The 15,078-nt window shown below is 39.4% G+C and overlaps 1 protein-coding gene across 4 annotated transcripts in view; it reads left to right on the forward strand.

Annotated features, from left to right (window-relative positions):
* Positions 1–14,823, forward strand: part of LOC121324540 (actin filament-associated protein 1-like 1) — a 39,734-nt gene extending 24,911 nt beyond the window's left edge. For all 4 annotated transcript variants that reach the window (XM_041266557.1, XM_041266558.1, XM_041266555.1 and 1 more), the window contains exons 6-19: positions 659–757; positions 1,052–1,263; positions 1,783–1,962; positions 2,726–2,818; positions 4,001–4,094; positions 4,702–4,857; positions 5,384–5,595; positions 6,663–6,808; positions 6,988–7,066; positions 8,906–9,017; positions 10,237–10,401; positions 12,192–12,367; positions 12,913–13,041; positions 13,377–14,823. In XM_041266557.1, coding sequence (XP_041122491.1) covers positions 659–757; positions 1,052–1,263; positions 1,783–1,962; positions 2,726–2,818; positions 4,001–4,094; positions 4,702–4,857; positions 5,384–5,595; positions 6,663–6,808; positions 6,988–7,066; positions 8,906–9,017; positions 10,237–10,401; positions 12,192–12,367; positions 12,913–13,041; positions 13,377–13,403 — 1,880 coding nt within the window. In that variant the 3' untranslated portion in view covers positions 13,404–14,823. The remainder of the gene's footprint in view (positions 1–658; positions 758–1,051; positions 1,264–1,782; positions 1,963–2,725; positions 2,819–4,000; positions 4,095–4,701; positions 4,858–5,383; positions 5,596–6,662; positions 6,809–6,987; positions 7,067–8,905; positions 9,018–10,236; positions 10,402–12,191; positions 12,368–12,912; positions 13,042–13,376) is intronic.
* Positions 14,824–15,078: the final 255 nt, after the last annotated feature.

Here is a 15,078-nt window from a genome sequence, read left to right on the forward strand (position 1 = left end):
CTGATGGTACAATAGGCTTGGAAAAATGACAGGAATAAGTGTGAAGTGTGTGTGTCGTTTGGCAGGCCAGCACAAAGTGCAATCTCCACTGCCAGGAGTTTGTTTTTAATGAAGACGGACAATTTCGCTGCCTGTGGTCTTTTCCGTTGAGAGTGCTTTCCTGTGAATTGCTTTCCTATCCTGTACAGTGTTGCATTGATTTTTAAATAAGATTAGGTGTGAGTAATTATTAACAGTCTGATTTTTCCATTTACAAAAAAAGGTACAAATTACACTTTGACATAAATAGTATTTTCCACAAGCGTAAATGGCTCAGGCTCAGCGTAAATGGCTTTGTACTTTTACGGTATTATATTTAAAGACTAGTTCCATGTAAGGAATTCCACTGTTGCACTGTTTATTTTAAGGACCTACAGTCTAAGCTAAGTACATTGTTTTGAAGAAAGTTATTTATCCCCAATATATCCCAGCTGGATATTTACTCTAGCTCCTTGCTTCCAGTCCTTTACTGTAGTACCTCTTTATAAACATTGACTATGGAGGTGTCAAGTGAGATAGCAGCTGATCGTCACATAAACAATAAAACTGTTCAAATGAAGGCCTTGGCAAATCCTACAGTGTGTTCAGCTTCTAATTCAACCCTCTTTTTTTCTATTAGGCAGTTCCAGCCCACCAAACTCAATAGAAAATGGATACTATGAAGATGCTGACAACAACTATCCACTCACCAGGATTAATGGGGAACAGAAGAACTCATGTAAGAGCACTGTGTAGTAGACCCACAGTCCCTCTTTGAGCATTGAGCCATGTTATTGAGCAGTGTCATAGCTCTGCTCTCTATATATAGAGAGAGCAGTGTTCTATATCTGCATTGTATATTTATAAGAAATAGAATGAATTCCTAAGGGACTATAACACATTTATTATGTGCACAAATATTATTTGCATGACAAAGAAAGAGACCCAAAAGTCCTGTGATGCATCCACTGAGCTTGAAGAATTCAGACAGATTTTACTCTCATTTCTCTTAAGAAATCATTTCTTTTGCTAGACAACGATTCTGACGCGATGAGCAGCTCGTACGAGTCCTATGACGAGGAGGAGGATGATGCGAAGGGACAGCAGCTGACACACCAGTGGCCCTCAGAGGAGAACTCCATGAACCTGGTGAAAGACTGTCGCATCTGCGCCTTCCTTCTGCGCAAGAAGAGATTCGGACAGTGGGCCAAGCAGTTCACCGTCATCCGCGACAACAGGCTCCTGGTGAGGCCCTAACTCTTGATTGTTAAGTCAGGAGGCTTTACTATGTGATACATACTGTGATACAGTGCAATACAGGGATGGAAAGGGAAAATGAAGCTCCCATTGCTTAGACATTTCTCATGACCTTAGTCACACTTGAGCTTAATAACAGTAAGATGTAAGATAAAGTATGTATTGCTAAGCTTATAGTAAAGCCAGGAATGGATTAAACTGCTATGCAATGGGTGTCTTCAATACAATATAACTAACATTTATTACTATCATTGATTATTTTCTGTGGATATATGTCCAGACCACAGAGTTTGCATAGCCGCATTACTGGAGTAGGAATGGAGTTTCATGAGAAGCATCTACTTTTTAATGGTGTTCCGGGGACCTCACAGTATATTAAGTTTCAATTAATTTCAATTGAAATTTCAATTTCAATTTTAAGTTTCAATTAAGTTGCTGTTAAAAAAAAATACTATGTAGTTACTGTAATGAATTATAAAACTATACCATGTTTGTCTTTATCTTAAGTGTTACAAAAGCTCCAAGGTTCAGAGCCCTTACCTGGACCTGGCCTTGAGCACGTGTAACGTTATCTACGTTCCTAAAGATGGGCGGCGGAAGAAGCACGAGCTGCGCTTCTCGTTGCCTGGCGCTGAGGCCCTGGTGATCGCGGTGCAGAGCAAAGAGCAGGCTGACGAGTGGCTCAAGGTAACACCAATTGAATTAGGCAGCTCTTTTACACATCGTCTACCATGCCTGTTTGGTCTCTGTTGTTTGCAGCTAAGCTTTTGTTGTTGGCTACTTTTCCTTACTTAATTAACTCTCATGTTAAGGGTTGTCTGTTCCTTCTGTGGCAGTCATCCAGAACTTTAAACAGTCAGTCATAAACTTGGAAGCACGAGCTGTAAGAAACCAGGGCACGAAGACAAATGTTTAAAGTGGTTTGAGTAATAAACAGAAGTTTTGCCTATTTATGCCCAACCTTAGCATTTGCCACAGGCTCTTACTTATCAGGGCTATTGAGGCGCACAGCAGGAACACACTGTCACTTGCGTTCCTGTCGGCTCCATAATCTCGCTCTTTTGTTTTCCGTTCTTGTTTGACCTAAACAGACCCATTCAAGAGAAAATAAAATGTGTTTCTCTTGGGCTTGTTCTGTGGAAGTGTCTCATTGTGTCATTGGCAGCATGAGTGATAGAGTGGAGCCTGTGCTTATTTACACTGAATCCCCTCGTGCAGGTTTCCATTTATTGTCTGGTTGTGCAAGCTGTTAGTAGATACAAGGCTAACCCTACACATGCAGACTGTCTACAGAGAGGCAGACTGAGTCAATACAGGATTTTACTGTGTCAAACCCATGGCTAAGATATAATTTTAACAGATACACCGCTATAGCTGACTCAGTGTTTTATAAGCTGTAAACTTGTTTAATCTGTTCGTAGAGATCATGTCTTAACGTGCTTTCCTACAGGTGATCAGAGAGGTCAGCAGCCAGTGTAATGGAGTTCATGGGTTGGAAGGATCAACCTCACCGATGATTCTGCGGAAAATAGAACTGAACAAGGTAATGGGCGGGTCAGGTTGTATATTTATGGTTGTTGTTGACAGTATATTTACATGTGAAATTCTTTAGGTGAAAGAGGTGAAAAATACCAAATATTTAAGCAATTAATAGATGACCATATGCCAGCAAAGGCACATAATTCTCAATTGTTGTAAATAATTGTACTATTTACTAAAGGTTTCTGCTCCTTGTATCTATTGTTGTCTCAATGCACCATACAGACTGGGAAGTGCTGTGTCAGATTTCAGAAGTACTGAGGGTTTCGCAACATGATAATTAAAGAGTTTGTTCCATGGGAGCTTAGAAAAGGAGCATGCTGTGACAAAAACCTTGGAGAAATAAATCTAAACACATCTTGGGGATCTCAAGCACAATAGAAAGAAAGCAACTCTGATGTACAGGTAAGTAAGCTGGGCTGAGCTGAGTGGGGGATGGAGGGGGGTTATGCTGGGACACCAGAATCACTGTTGAGCCCTCTTGAGGTGTTGTGGGCTAGTCACCGAAACACAGAGGATGGAAGGTGCCCACTTGAAGACCCCAGAGGTGTACCCTACTTAACTCAATCCAGACGGTTGTCATGCTGATGTACTGGGGAGACCGCACTGGGTTGATCTCCAGAGCCAGCATCGCAGCCGTTGTGTGTGCTGATGCACTGGGGAGGCAAAATGAGCTGATCCTTGGAGCCAGCATTACACTTCAGCAATCAACACCAGACAGAAGGATATCTACATCATCAGATGGAAAACAATGCAAATGGATGGAGATGCAGATGGATCACATTAGTTTACTGCAAAGCTACGTCTTAGCTGGTGCTTATCTTAGCAAGAGCCAAGTTAAAATCAGCAAGAAGTTCAACATCTACTTTCATGTAATGGAAATTGCATTATAGCCCATTAAAATCTAAACATAAAAATTGTTAGTTTTATGATATAACTTGTTGGCGTTAAAAAAAAAAAAAAAAGAATTAAGGTAAAGAATTTGTAAAGAATATGTCCTTGAAACCAGATCCAAAGTGCTAAAGTAGAACATTAGACTAGGAGCTGCTATTCCCAGTGTAAGTGTACAGAGAGCAATGTGGTCAGTGGCAGGTCCTGGGAAGGTAAGGGCAGACACAGGACCGTGGCATCCTGACTTTGTTTTTCCAGCCTGTCTAACAGTTTGGTGCTCGGCCTGTTTCCACAGAGATTATCTGTGGATAAACAGACCTCGGACTCTGACAGTGCGGTCACGGGAGACAATAGCAGCCCGGTGAATGGGAGGGAAGGCAGGGATCACGGTAAGAACCTGCTTGCACTTTCTCAAGTACATAGACAACACTAGCCTCAACACAGAGAGATGACTCTGTACTGAGTCAATTTACTTGCAGTGTTTTTGTTTTTTTTTCTCATTTTGTATGATTATTTTTCCATGCTATCAGTAGAAGTGCAGTAACTGTTTATAAGGGGATGTTCAGGTTTTGAAAGGGTGTTGTCACTTATTAGTAATTTTATATGCTTTACCACCAGTTACAATGTTACGCTGTCAAACCAAACTACTCAGTACAACTCCTTTCGTATGGTTTATTATACATTGCTATGCTTTCAATGTGGCATACCAGATTGACCCTATAAAAGAGATGCAGTACCGTCAAAAGCTTGCTGGTGCACATGTGCAGTTTGTAATGTCACATTTGGTACAGTAGGATCCCATTCCTCCTGTCAGCATTACCCCAGTGAAACAGCTATGACGAGACAAAAAGACCAATGGCTCTCCAAAAGCTAATGGCAGTACAAGTTCCTGTGTTTGTGTGGAGGTTGTGTTTTCAAAAATGACCACACTTAAGCAGTCCCAACGGTGTGTTTATCCCATGCAGTGGTTATTTCATCTTGTTGTTTACACTACAGTTAAAGGGAAGAGAAGCGGCCTGGCTGAATTAAAGGGCTCCATGAGCAGGGCAGCAGGGAGGAAGATCACAAGGATCATCAGCTTCTCCAAGAAAAAGCCCACGACTGCTGAGGACACCCAGACATCATTCACTGACGAGGACGTTCCATGCTGTGGTTGGTTCCAGGGCTATGTTTAGCCGCCTTCGCTTTTTTTAATCTGGAATCCATATGATTATAAAAATGGCAATGATATCATACTGTATTTATGGGGAGAAAAAGTAGCAATTATTCCATTCCTATTCTCTGTTATAATGATATACAGTTATGGGTGAATCAGTTTAATTGCAAAACAATTGAAATAATTAAACTCTTGGTTTGGTAACTGAGGTTTATGTGTGTTCAATATTTTTTCATTCTGTAAATTAACATTCAGAAACTTGATACAGTTTGGGGCCTTTTTTGTGGCTTTTTGTTCAAAGAAGGAAACGTAGATTTAGAAGTGGATGAGTTAAGTTGTATAAATAAAGGCACAACAACTTATGTTGAATTTGTCCCTTTTTTGGAGTTGTCTGGAATGCTGACTGAGCAACAGCCACAAAACAGGATGCCTCTCCCTCTCTGTTTCTCACTGACAAGCAGGGAAGAAACCAGAGTGGGCCTTTTTCTAGTGTACTGATGCTCATGTGGGTGTTTTTTCCAGGTTACCTGAATGTGCTTGTGAACCAGTGCTGGAAGGAGCGCTGGGTCTGTCTGAGAAGGAATACTCTGTATTTCCACAAGGACCGGTCAGACCAGCGAACCCACATCAACACTGTCATGCTGCAGGGCTGTGAGCTGGCAACCGGACTAGGCCCCAAGCACCCCTTCGCTTTCCGACTGCTGCGCCACGGCCACGAGGTGGCGGTCTTGGAGGTACGGGAGAGCACTGTACCAATATTTTTTGGTTTTTATTTTTCAAAAATGTCCTTTGAATTTGCATGGGTTTATTATTAAATTATGTCTCTAGAATGTAACGCCATTGACATTCATTCATTATGAAACTCGGCACGGAAGGTCTCAAATATCAGCCTTTAAAAGCGGCATTTGAACATTCTGGGGTTTGTGAACTCAAAAGCTGAGCACTTTTTTTTATTAAAGATCCCATTATGATTAGATGACAGGGTGAAAGCAACACAAATGACATTCTCAAGCAAATGAAAGATACAGATAAAGAAAACAAACAGCCAACCCTTATTATTCCATTATTATAATTCCACTGTGGGATTTGCCTTTTATTTAGACAAGCATAAAAAGCTGAACAATTGTTTTGAGAGAATTTCCTCTCAAGGCCTCCATCATAATTAAAATAATGACCTTTGTAAATGTATGAGGTAAGGAGGAATGCTGTGCTGTAGTTATGCAGGACGTTATGCAGTTAGTTCTTAGCACACCCCACATCATCTGTAGAAGAGGCTGTTCTGTGAAGTGACATTTCAAGGTCTTCATTCATAAAAAATGTTGCCCTTCCCTGCAAGCTATTGAGCAGAAACTCAAACTCCATTAAATTCTCTCCCTGCCGCGCTGTGGCAGCACATTATATCACGTTACGATAAATTCAAGTACAAACTTTGTTACTGTACACCTCTGTAGCCTGCTGAAATCCCTTTAGCCATTTAATTTACCTCTGCCTGCTCCTTTTAATCTGTGACCTTGAAGATCTTTGATTTCTTATTGTCCAGTGTAAATTTCCTATGTGATAAACACCACCCCCTTTGAAAGATTGCTTTCAAAGTCAGTTCACATTCAGTAATCTATGGCTTTGATATATTATACACTAGTCATAAAGCTTTAATGTGTAAGTTGTTTAAAGAAAGTCGCATATATTAGTAATATACTGTCTATAGAACACATTCATGACTCTTTTACACTGAGTTGCAGCTTTGTGAATAGAGCCTGTTGTCTTCTATTTCGGTACACAGCTGTGTTCTATGATTCTTTAGGCAAGCTGCTCTGAAGACATGGGCCGGTGGCTGGGACTGCTCTTGGCTGGGACTGGATCCTCCACAGATCCGGAGTCTCTGCATTATGACTATGTGGATGTGGAAGCTATTGGCAACATTGTCGATGCTGTCAGGCATTCCTTCCTGTAAGTGCTTGTAGGGAACAATCCGTTCAAAACCTCTGTGTAATGTGGGGAAGCCTCTGCATGAGCAAGCAGGGCAAATTCTACCACTCTAACCGGTCACCTCTCCCACACCGTTGTGCCATTATTCTATTGAATCTGTTTAGAACAGGGATTATACCATACTCCTCTTCTGTCTGTAGCTGGGCAACCTCTTCTTGTAGCCCTGGAGGAGTGATTGACTCCAGGACGTATGATGATGTACCCCATGAGAAAGTCCAGGTAAGAATGTATTTAAAATCTTACCTTTAGCAACTGCGGGTTGAGCAGCTCATTGACTTTTTAACTCAATGTGTAATGCTGTGAAACCCACTGAAAACTGTAAGGTTTTACGTTGGTATTTATTTCCATGTGTTCTAAGTTTTGCCAGTAGAAGGGGTTCTGTTTTCCAAGTTAGCATTTTGTCAGTTGTACATTCACCAATGTCTTCAAAATCCTGTTTAAATTTACACACACAAGTATTTGGACCAAATAAATAGGTCTCCCTTATTTAAAGTTTTAAGAAGTGAGGTTATCCGTTCAGCAGAACAGTGTGTGGTTCAACCACACAATAAAACTTTTTTTTTTTTTTTAAGTTTTTTAAACCTCAACTATTTAACGAGTCAGCACATGCAATATCTTCAACAGTGTTTCCACGTCTACACTCAGTGGTGTAAACCCAGTAAACAAAACCAATCATTTAAATTGCTCCAGATCACAATCAATCTTGTTTTAAGAAACCCAACATTGTATTTCTTCTGGTCACACTCGAGTTTCTAACAATAAACTGTAATCCCCTGTCAAGAGAGGGCTGCTCCACTTACTGACTGCTTCCCCAGATGTTCTTTTGATGATCAAGGACAGACTCCTCTGATGTGGGGTGACTCGTTGCACATGAACAAACATGCAGTAGTTTGTTCCCCCAGTCCCTTTCTCAGCATACTGTGTTCTGCACTAGATGAAGTGGTGCACTTGAAATTTCTGATTCAGGGTTATATGCATAGAAAGAAACCACCATGGTATAGGTGGTAAAAGCATGGTAAAGCTGAGTAAAAGAATAGAAAAAACATGGTAAATCAGACACACAAGCTGTAAAACCCTTGTTAACCATGCTAAATACATGTTACCAGCACGGGGGCATAGTAAACTGCGCAATGTATATTTACTGTGGTAAACTTTTGTAAGAGTTAGCATCTTGACAAATGAACCGATAGCCAACCACTGTACTGAAAACCTAGTTCAAACTTGGCATAATCAAAAGCATAACGATTTGGCTTTATTTCCTACAACACTTTGCATGGAGAACATATCCCATGGTGCTGTATGACTAACAGAAGGCTTGGCTTCCAGGGCCAGTGTTAAACGAATAAAAATGAAATCAAGAATGGACCAAGGCAGTCCACAGGGAGAGAAGAGTGGAAACGTATGTGGATTTTGTCAAAAAAATGTCATCAATTTAAAGGAAGAGATTAAAAATAAACTCTCTGTGCAAAAGACAGGTGTAAGTTAAAAAGCAGACATGGACCCTTGTGTTTCCCCTGGATCACTAGAAACTTTAAGAGCAGAAAAAAAAAACCTCAGGCTCCCTGTGCAGGGTTTAGATGTCGCTCTATCCTCTCTGCAGCTGTGTGCAGACAGACCCCTGAAGAAACCTCCAAGAAATCAAGCCTTTAAATGCTTTTTAATAGGGGCTTATAAACTGAGGGAAAAGAAAGCAGCATCCTGCTGTGTGCACCCGTAAAACAATCCTGGGGCTGATATTGAAGCAGTAAAGTATCACAGTTACAGTACATTAATACTCACTATACTGTGTTTCAACAAATTACTATGGTTAAACACAAGTTGGAATTGTATGGTGACTCCATTTCTATACACTTCTATTACATTTTTGCCATAGGTGAAACCATCCTTAAAAAGTAGAATTAATTGCTGTCCCACCCTACCATTAATATGTACAGTACTCTATATGCAAAACCTTATGTAAATATTATGATTTCATATACATGTAAGGAAGCAGTGTAAGAAGGCAAGACTTCAGATGGGATAACCTCACGGTTTTGTCTTTTTTCCAACATTGTCCAGGTGGACGAGCAGAAGCGTCCTGCGGTGACACCAGTAAAACGACACTCATCCTTCTCCAGTAAAGAGACCCACAAGACAGACTCACAGGTTAAGATAAAGCGCCACGGCTCAAGTAAGACTTAATATGAACTGAGTCCTGCAGCCTTGCTAGATCCCTGGGTGTTCCGCATTGAGTACCTGTCTTTATTTTAGTTTGTAGGTCTTTTCCCAAATGCAGTCTCCTTTTAAATAGTTCAGAGTCTTCATTTTTTTTACAGCTCAATGGATTCCAAATGCTGCTTACCTTTTGAAGGTCTTTAAAGACTTTCTTGCAGTCAGTAGGAGTAACTTTAGATTTATAATGTATACTCTGGAAAGGATAAAGAGGGTTCACCCAGTGATCGCGTCCAAGTGCATATGGGGAATGGGGTTTCATCCCCGTGCTGATAACCACAGCTTCTCTTTCAGGGCCTAACTGCGAACTCAGTGCGAAAGCAACATTGAAATCCTACAATAGGGTGTGTCAAAGCCACAAACGCCTTCATTGACGAACATTGAAATTTAGGTGATGGCTTTAAGTTTTATGGGGACCATAAAATGACAGAACATCCCCACCTGAGCCTCCCTCTCTTGAGTCATTGTTTTAAGCTGTCAGTTGCTCAGTAGGTTGTCCAATCACACTCATCGAAGAGCAACAGCATTGGTGGGGTGGACTGGGGACATTGAAGATGTCTCAGGACAGGGATTCAGCTCATCCCACTACATTGTTTAAGTGTCACATGAAATCATTTCAGCATTGATTCATGTAAACTAAGCCACTACCTTTATTAAATTTGTTTTTCAGTTGAGTATTTTAGTATATTACCAATATTTTATTGCTTTAAGTTCCCATAATTCCTGAATGTTGTTTTTGGATTTTTCTTGTGTGATTTTTTTTATTATTTTTTTTTTTTTTAAATAAATGAACGGTCTAGTTTACTGTAGTCAGTATAAACGCACCCAGGCAATTTGAGAGCTAAAACTCACAACTGCTATCTGCTGTTAAAATGGTGCTTTTGACCATTGAGGTTTTTATCATCTAGCTGGAGTTTTTTTTTTTTTAGTTGATTCCTCAGTCACTACAGAAAATATGTTTAAGTGCTGCTTCATAAAAACACACGCAATGAAATCAGACAATCCTTTCATGGTAGGTTATTATGGATTTTGACAAACCTATTAGATTCTGCTCTCCACTGAAACATTTCCAGTAAAATGCTCAGAGAACACATCCCTTCCAGCCACACCCGTCAGCTGTAAGCTGGTGTTGTGAGCTGAACAAGTGCTTATACTTTCCTTGTGTGTTTCTTTTCTAGATGCCAATCAGTATAAGTATGGGAAGACCCGTGCTGAAGAAGATGCAAAGAGATACTTGAGTGAGAAGGAGAAGCTGGAAAAACAGAAGGAAGTGATCCGGAATGAACTGGCAGTGCTGCGCAAGGAGAGGAGAGAAGTGAAGGAGGCACTGAAAAACACCACAGGTACTTTATATTCTTCATATACAATGAAATCTAGCATGATGGGAAGTGTACCTGCACACAGATAGTCTCCAATACAAAACAATGCAGTCTTCCATCACAAGGACCTCAAAGCGCCTCACACACAAATATATTATTTGTAATTTTTGTCTAATAAAAAACAGTAACACAATTGAAATTAAGAAAGGACATAAATGCAGTCCTCATTTGGAAGCTAGTCAGATACTGCTACTGAAATGTCACTGGATCTCCAAGCGAAGACAAGAACCAGAACGATGTTGTCTTTTTCTTGGCTGAGTTGTGTATGTTGCTTCCCTGTCCTGAGCAGCCTTTCACCCTTGAAGTGCCACATCTTCTGTAAGTGCAGCATCCAAGCAGGTTTGTAAATGATCAGGCCCAAGTCAAGGCTTAATAGCAGCCAGGGCTATTACTAGATGAAATGGTTTTTCTGCCCGTGATTTTTCATTATAGTACACAGGCATTCCCGAGCCAGTCAGCGTGGCTTTAATTAATAGAATACTCTTTTTCTACAGGTCTGTTTTTAATTACAACTCATCCCCAAATGGACATTTCAACTCACCTACGCATTTGGAAGTTGTTATTTAGTGTACTGTAATAAATGAGAAATTGAAAATAACGTGCTAGTCCAATGTAGCATGCAGTACTTCGTTTTTAACTTAACAGAGCCATCTGCTGCTAAAATGGTGATAATCCCTGAGATTATCTTATAAAATTGAGAATTTGTTATAAACTGATATTGAAGATACAATGCAATGGAACCTGGTATATATAACCGAATATGTTCTAAAATACTAAATCAACGTTGTGGAACATTTGTAGAAATGTTTATGTTTCTTAAAGATATTAGTAAATCGCAATCTTTCTTTGTGTGTGGTTGTGCTCATTTTATGATTTTTTTGTAGTTAAAAAATGGAAATTGCTGGAAATGCTCCACTTTTATAAAACCCACCCATGTGAGTAGTATCAACAATTATTATTGAGATCACTAGATATCTACAGCTGAGAATCTACGACAATTGAAATTAAACTGCCCATTAAAGTTTACTTCCACGTTCAGTATCTGGTTCAATTGCTCCGGGTATTTGAAGGTGAAAAGGCATTTGAAGTTAAGGTATTCATTACTGTGTGCAGTGACTGTGAACCATTTCCTTTCCACGTTTCAGTTACTTTGGTGTCAAAAGCATATTCTGCTTTGCTTTACATCCTTTAAGTGTTCCATTTAAACTTGAGTTCATGTTGTGTATGCTATCTAACTCTAGTGACTTGATTTTAAATATTTTAAATGCTGAAATACCAGGACTCACTCAGATGTTAAAAGAGCAGGAGGAAAAACCGCCCACTTTCTGCATAAGTGGGAAATCACATTTTCAAACAGTGGTACTCAATTCTGGCCCTCGAGATCCATTCCAGGCCTGGTCTTTAATCCAAGAAGGTCATCAATTAGTTTATTGCCTTTTAGCAGGTTCAATGAACTATTTTAGAACCTGCTTGGAGTTGGCGGGACACTGCCCTCTCGTGGATATCATGGATAGTGGATACAAATCACACAAACTTGTCTGTACTGCTATGCCAGCTAATGTCAAAGAGCCTTTACCATAACAGAAATACTCCTTTCTCCAAAAACCGTCTGGCTATTAAGGCTTTACCCAGGAATCACTTGTTGGATTTTGCTTAACCTGTGCTTTGTCATTTGTTTTGTGTAATGTGTTTACTTCACTGTCTGGGGGTATGTTTGTAATTCACACAACTTGTTTAATTTACGAGTGATCTAGGTAAGAAATCGAAAGCCCTGGAAGAGAAGATTGCACAGTTGGAAGAGAAGTGTCGAGAGAAGGAAAGCCAGCGAGTGGATGTGGAGCTCAGACTGACGGCGGTGAAGGAGAACTTGAAGAAGTCAATAGCGGGGGGATCTCTCGGGGCAGCCGGGGACAACACAACCGGCTCACAGGTACACAGCTCTGCACACCCACTGTCCCCAGTGCCCAGGTAATCTGTACAGGTGTAACAGCAAGCACCTTAACCACAATGCAAGAGCCAGGCTCATGAGCTTTTAACCTCATCTCACCGACAGGGAACAGAATCCATAACAGCAGTGTATCACACAACACTGCCCGGTACAGAGGCAATACAGTGAATATAATGGGCCCGTCTGTCCATCCATATGTCTGCACTTAGGCAGGTCACACATTAGAATTTTACATATCCATAAAACCTAAATGTGCATACAATTGGATGTTGGTCATGGCAATCTACAGTACTTCTTCATGATACTAATAGTTCTAATGGTTGATGTACAGCCCAGTCTGTCACTGGCATACTTTTATTTTGTGTTTGAGTTTGTTTTGCAATGTTTTACATTTTGTATTCCTCTTATTTTTTGTATTGTACAGGTGTTCTGTATCTTGGTTCTGGGATATGCATTCCTTTATTTTAATTGACAGATTTAATCAGGCTGTTGATGGGAAATCAATACATTTTTTTTTTTTGTCAAAGAGCTCAGGAACAAAAAGTGAGAGCAACTACACAGAGACTTACCTGCCGGTGAATTGTGCTTCAGAAATCCGAAATCGCACCCCATCCATCACTGCCTCAGGGAAAGGCAGTGTCATGAAGAAGGCTAAGGTATTTGTTTATTTATTCATTTATTCAATGAGTTCTTAAGTGATTTACTAATATAGGCCGGTTTTCTTTTTTAAAACGGGTTTAACCTGAGCTTCTAAAAAATACTGTAAATAAATTCTCCTCTCTCTCTCTCTCTCTCTCTCTCTCTCTCTCTCTCTCTCTCTCTCTCTCTCTCTCTCTCCTCTCTCTCTCTCTCTCTCTATCTCTATATATATATATATATATAATATATATATATATATTATATATATATATATATATATATATATATATATATATATATATTTATTTTATTTAGGTGATTGTTCTGTTAATACTACTTTTTTTGTTTACAGGAATGGGAGATGAAGAGAGGAACCTAAGTAACTGTGTGTCATGTGAGCATGTCAAAACTGACAGGTTTCGCTCAGCATAGAGAGCATTTTGAAATGCAAATTCAGACTCTATTCCAGTTTCATCTTTTGCTATTTTCAGAATGCCTTATTCCATTTTGTAACAAAAGAAGGGAGACTGTTTAGTATCTGCCGTGGTGTTTGTCAATCAGTGGGATTACTAAGGGCAGGATATATATTTCAGATATTTCAGTTACTCTTGCATTGAAATGTAAGCACAGCAGAACTGGGGTCCTGGATTTCAAAGCTTGATAATGTACACTGAGCAATTCCCCCCAGTGCAAGCTTGGAAAATAATTACATTAAATGTAAACTTTAATTGAGAAAAACCAAATAGAACTTATTTTGTTAAATTGAGTATATTATCTCAAACTTGACATACATTTTGAAATGCAGGTCTGTAATGTATAATCTTGACATTTTGTATTACAAATTTAATTTGCTACTATCTGTGAATTTAAGAGTGTAATTAACAATAAAATAGCCTAGAGACAGAGAGAAGATAGAAACTAGGAATTAGATTTTTTCATCTCTGTGTATCAAAATTCACACAGTATATGTTTTTATTTAATTTTTATATAATTTACTGACCACTTTAGATCAAATCCAAGAGATTTTCTTTTGTTAAAGTTTTTCTTGCTTTGATATTTACATTGAGAATTGTATTGTTATGTATTTTATATTCAGGCAGCATGTCTTTAAGATAAGGTTTCTTAAATATTAAGAAGAAAAAAGCCAGGCTGCAAATTTTCCATTCCAGGTTTTGGCTAAATGTGAGGAAACGGGATGTATAAACTCTCTAAAACGACTAAAAGGTGAAGGAAAGATTTGTACTGACCTAATACTAATATTGCAGTCGAATGCTTAAACTAAAGGCAGTTAGGACTTTCAACTGGCTGCCATCTGCTCTATCATAAGAAACCAGTAAGGACACTTCAGAAAACTGAAACATGGGTATTTTTGGAATTATTTTAAAGAAATACTCTCCAGACCTGCCAAGGTATACAGATAGGTTCCTAGTCACATGAAGGAACTAAACAGAGTAAATTAATTAACACAAAAGTGAATTGATAAATTGTGTTTCACTGCTGGGGCCGTTTCATGTATGATCCATTTCCATTTTGAGTGCTTCAAAGTGTATAAATCTGGTAGAGAAGCTGTGAGCTTGAAGTCTCTGTTAACAGAAGTTCTTCTTACCCGGACTGTTTCAGCTTTTCTACATTTAAATGGTTTCTCTGTTTCAGCAAGTTCTGCTTGTTCAAAATGTATGCACTTTAAAAGACGTTTTCAGTAACTAGAGGTGGTGATGGACCACCCAGCCTCCCTGCATTGATTCCTCTTGGAAACTGTTTACAAATGTGAAAATAAAAGCAGCATTATCTTTCCCTAACATTTATGTAGAGGAGTCTTTCTTGTACTCTCATTACCCATTCTGTTTGATGACCACCTGATATTCTACTTCGGTATTAACTGAGGAAACCAGTTTCCAAATAGAGCACTCGTTTGATGCTCTAAACGTAATCTGCAGAGGCAATAGCGTGCCTACGCAGGTGTGTGGGTTATCTAATATACTGCAATCTAAGCAAAATGATTGCAAATTACCTAAAGAAACATGCTTGTAACCAGGAGGTCCCCGATTCAAATC

Source organism: Polyodon spathula, chromosome 12, assembly GCF_017654505.1.
Source record: "Polyodon spathula isolate WHYD16114869_AA chromosome 12, ASM1765450v1, whole genome shotgun sequence".
NCBI classification, from domain to species: domain Eukaryota; kingdom Metazoa; phylum Chordata; class Actinopteri; order Acipenseriformes; family Polyodontidae; genus Polyodon; species Polyodon spathula.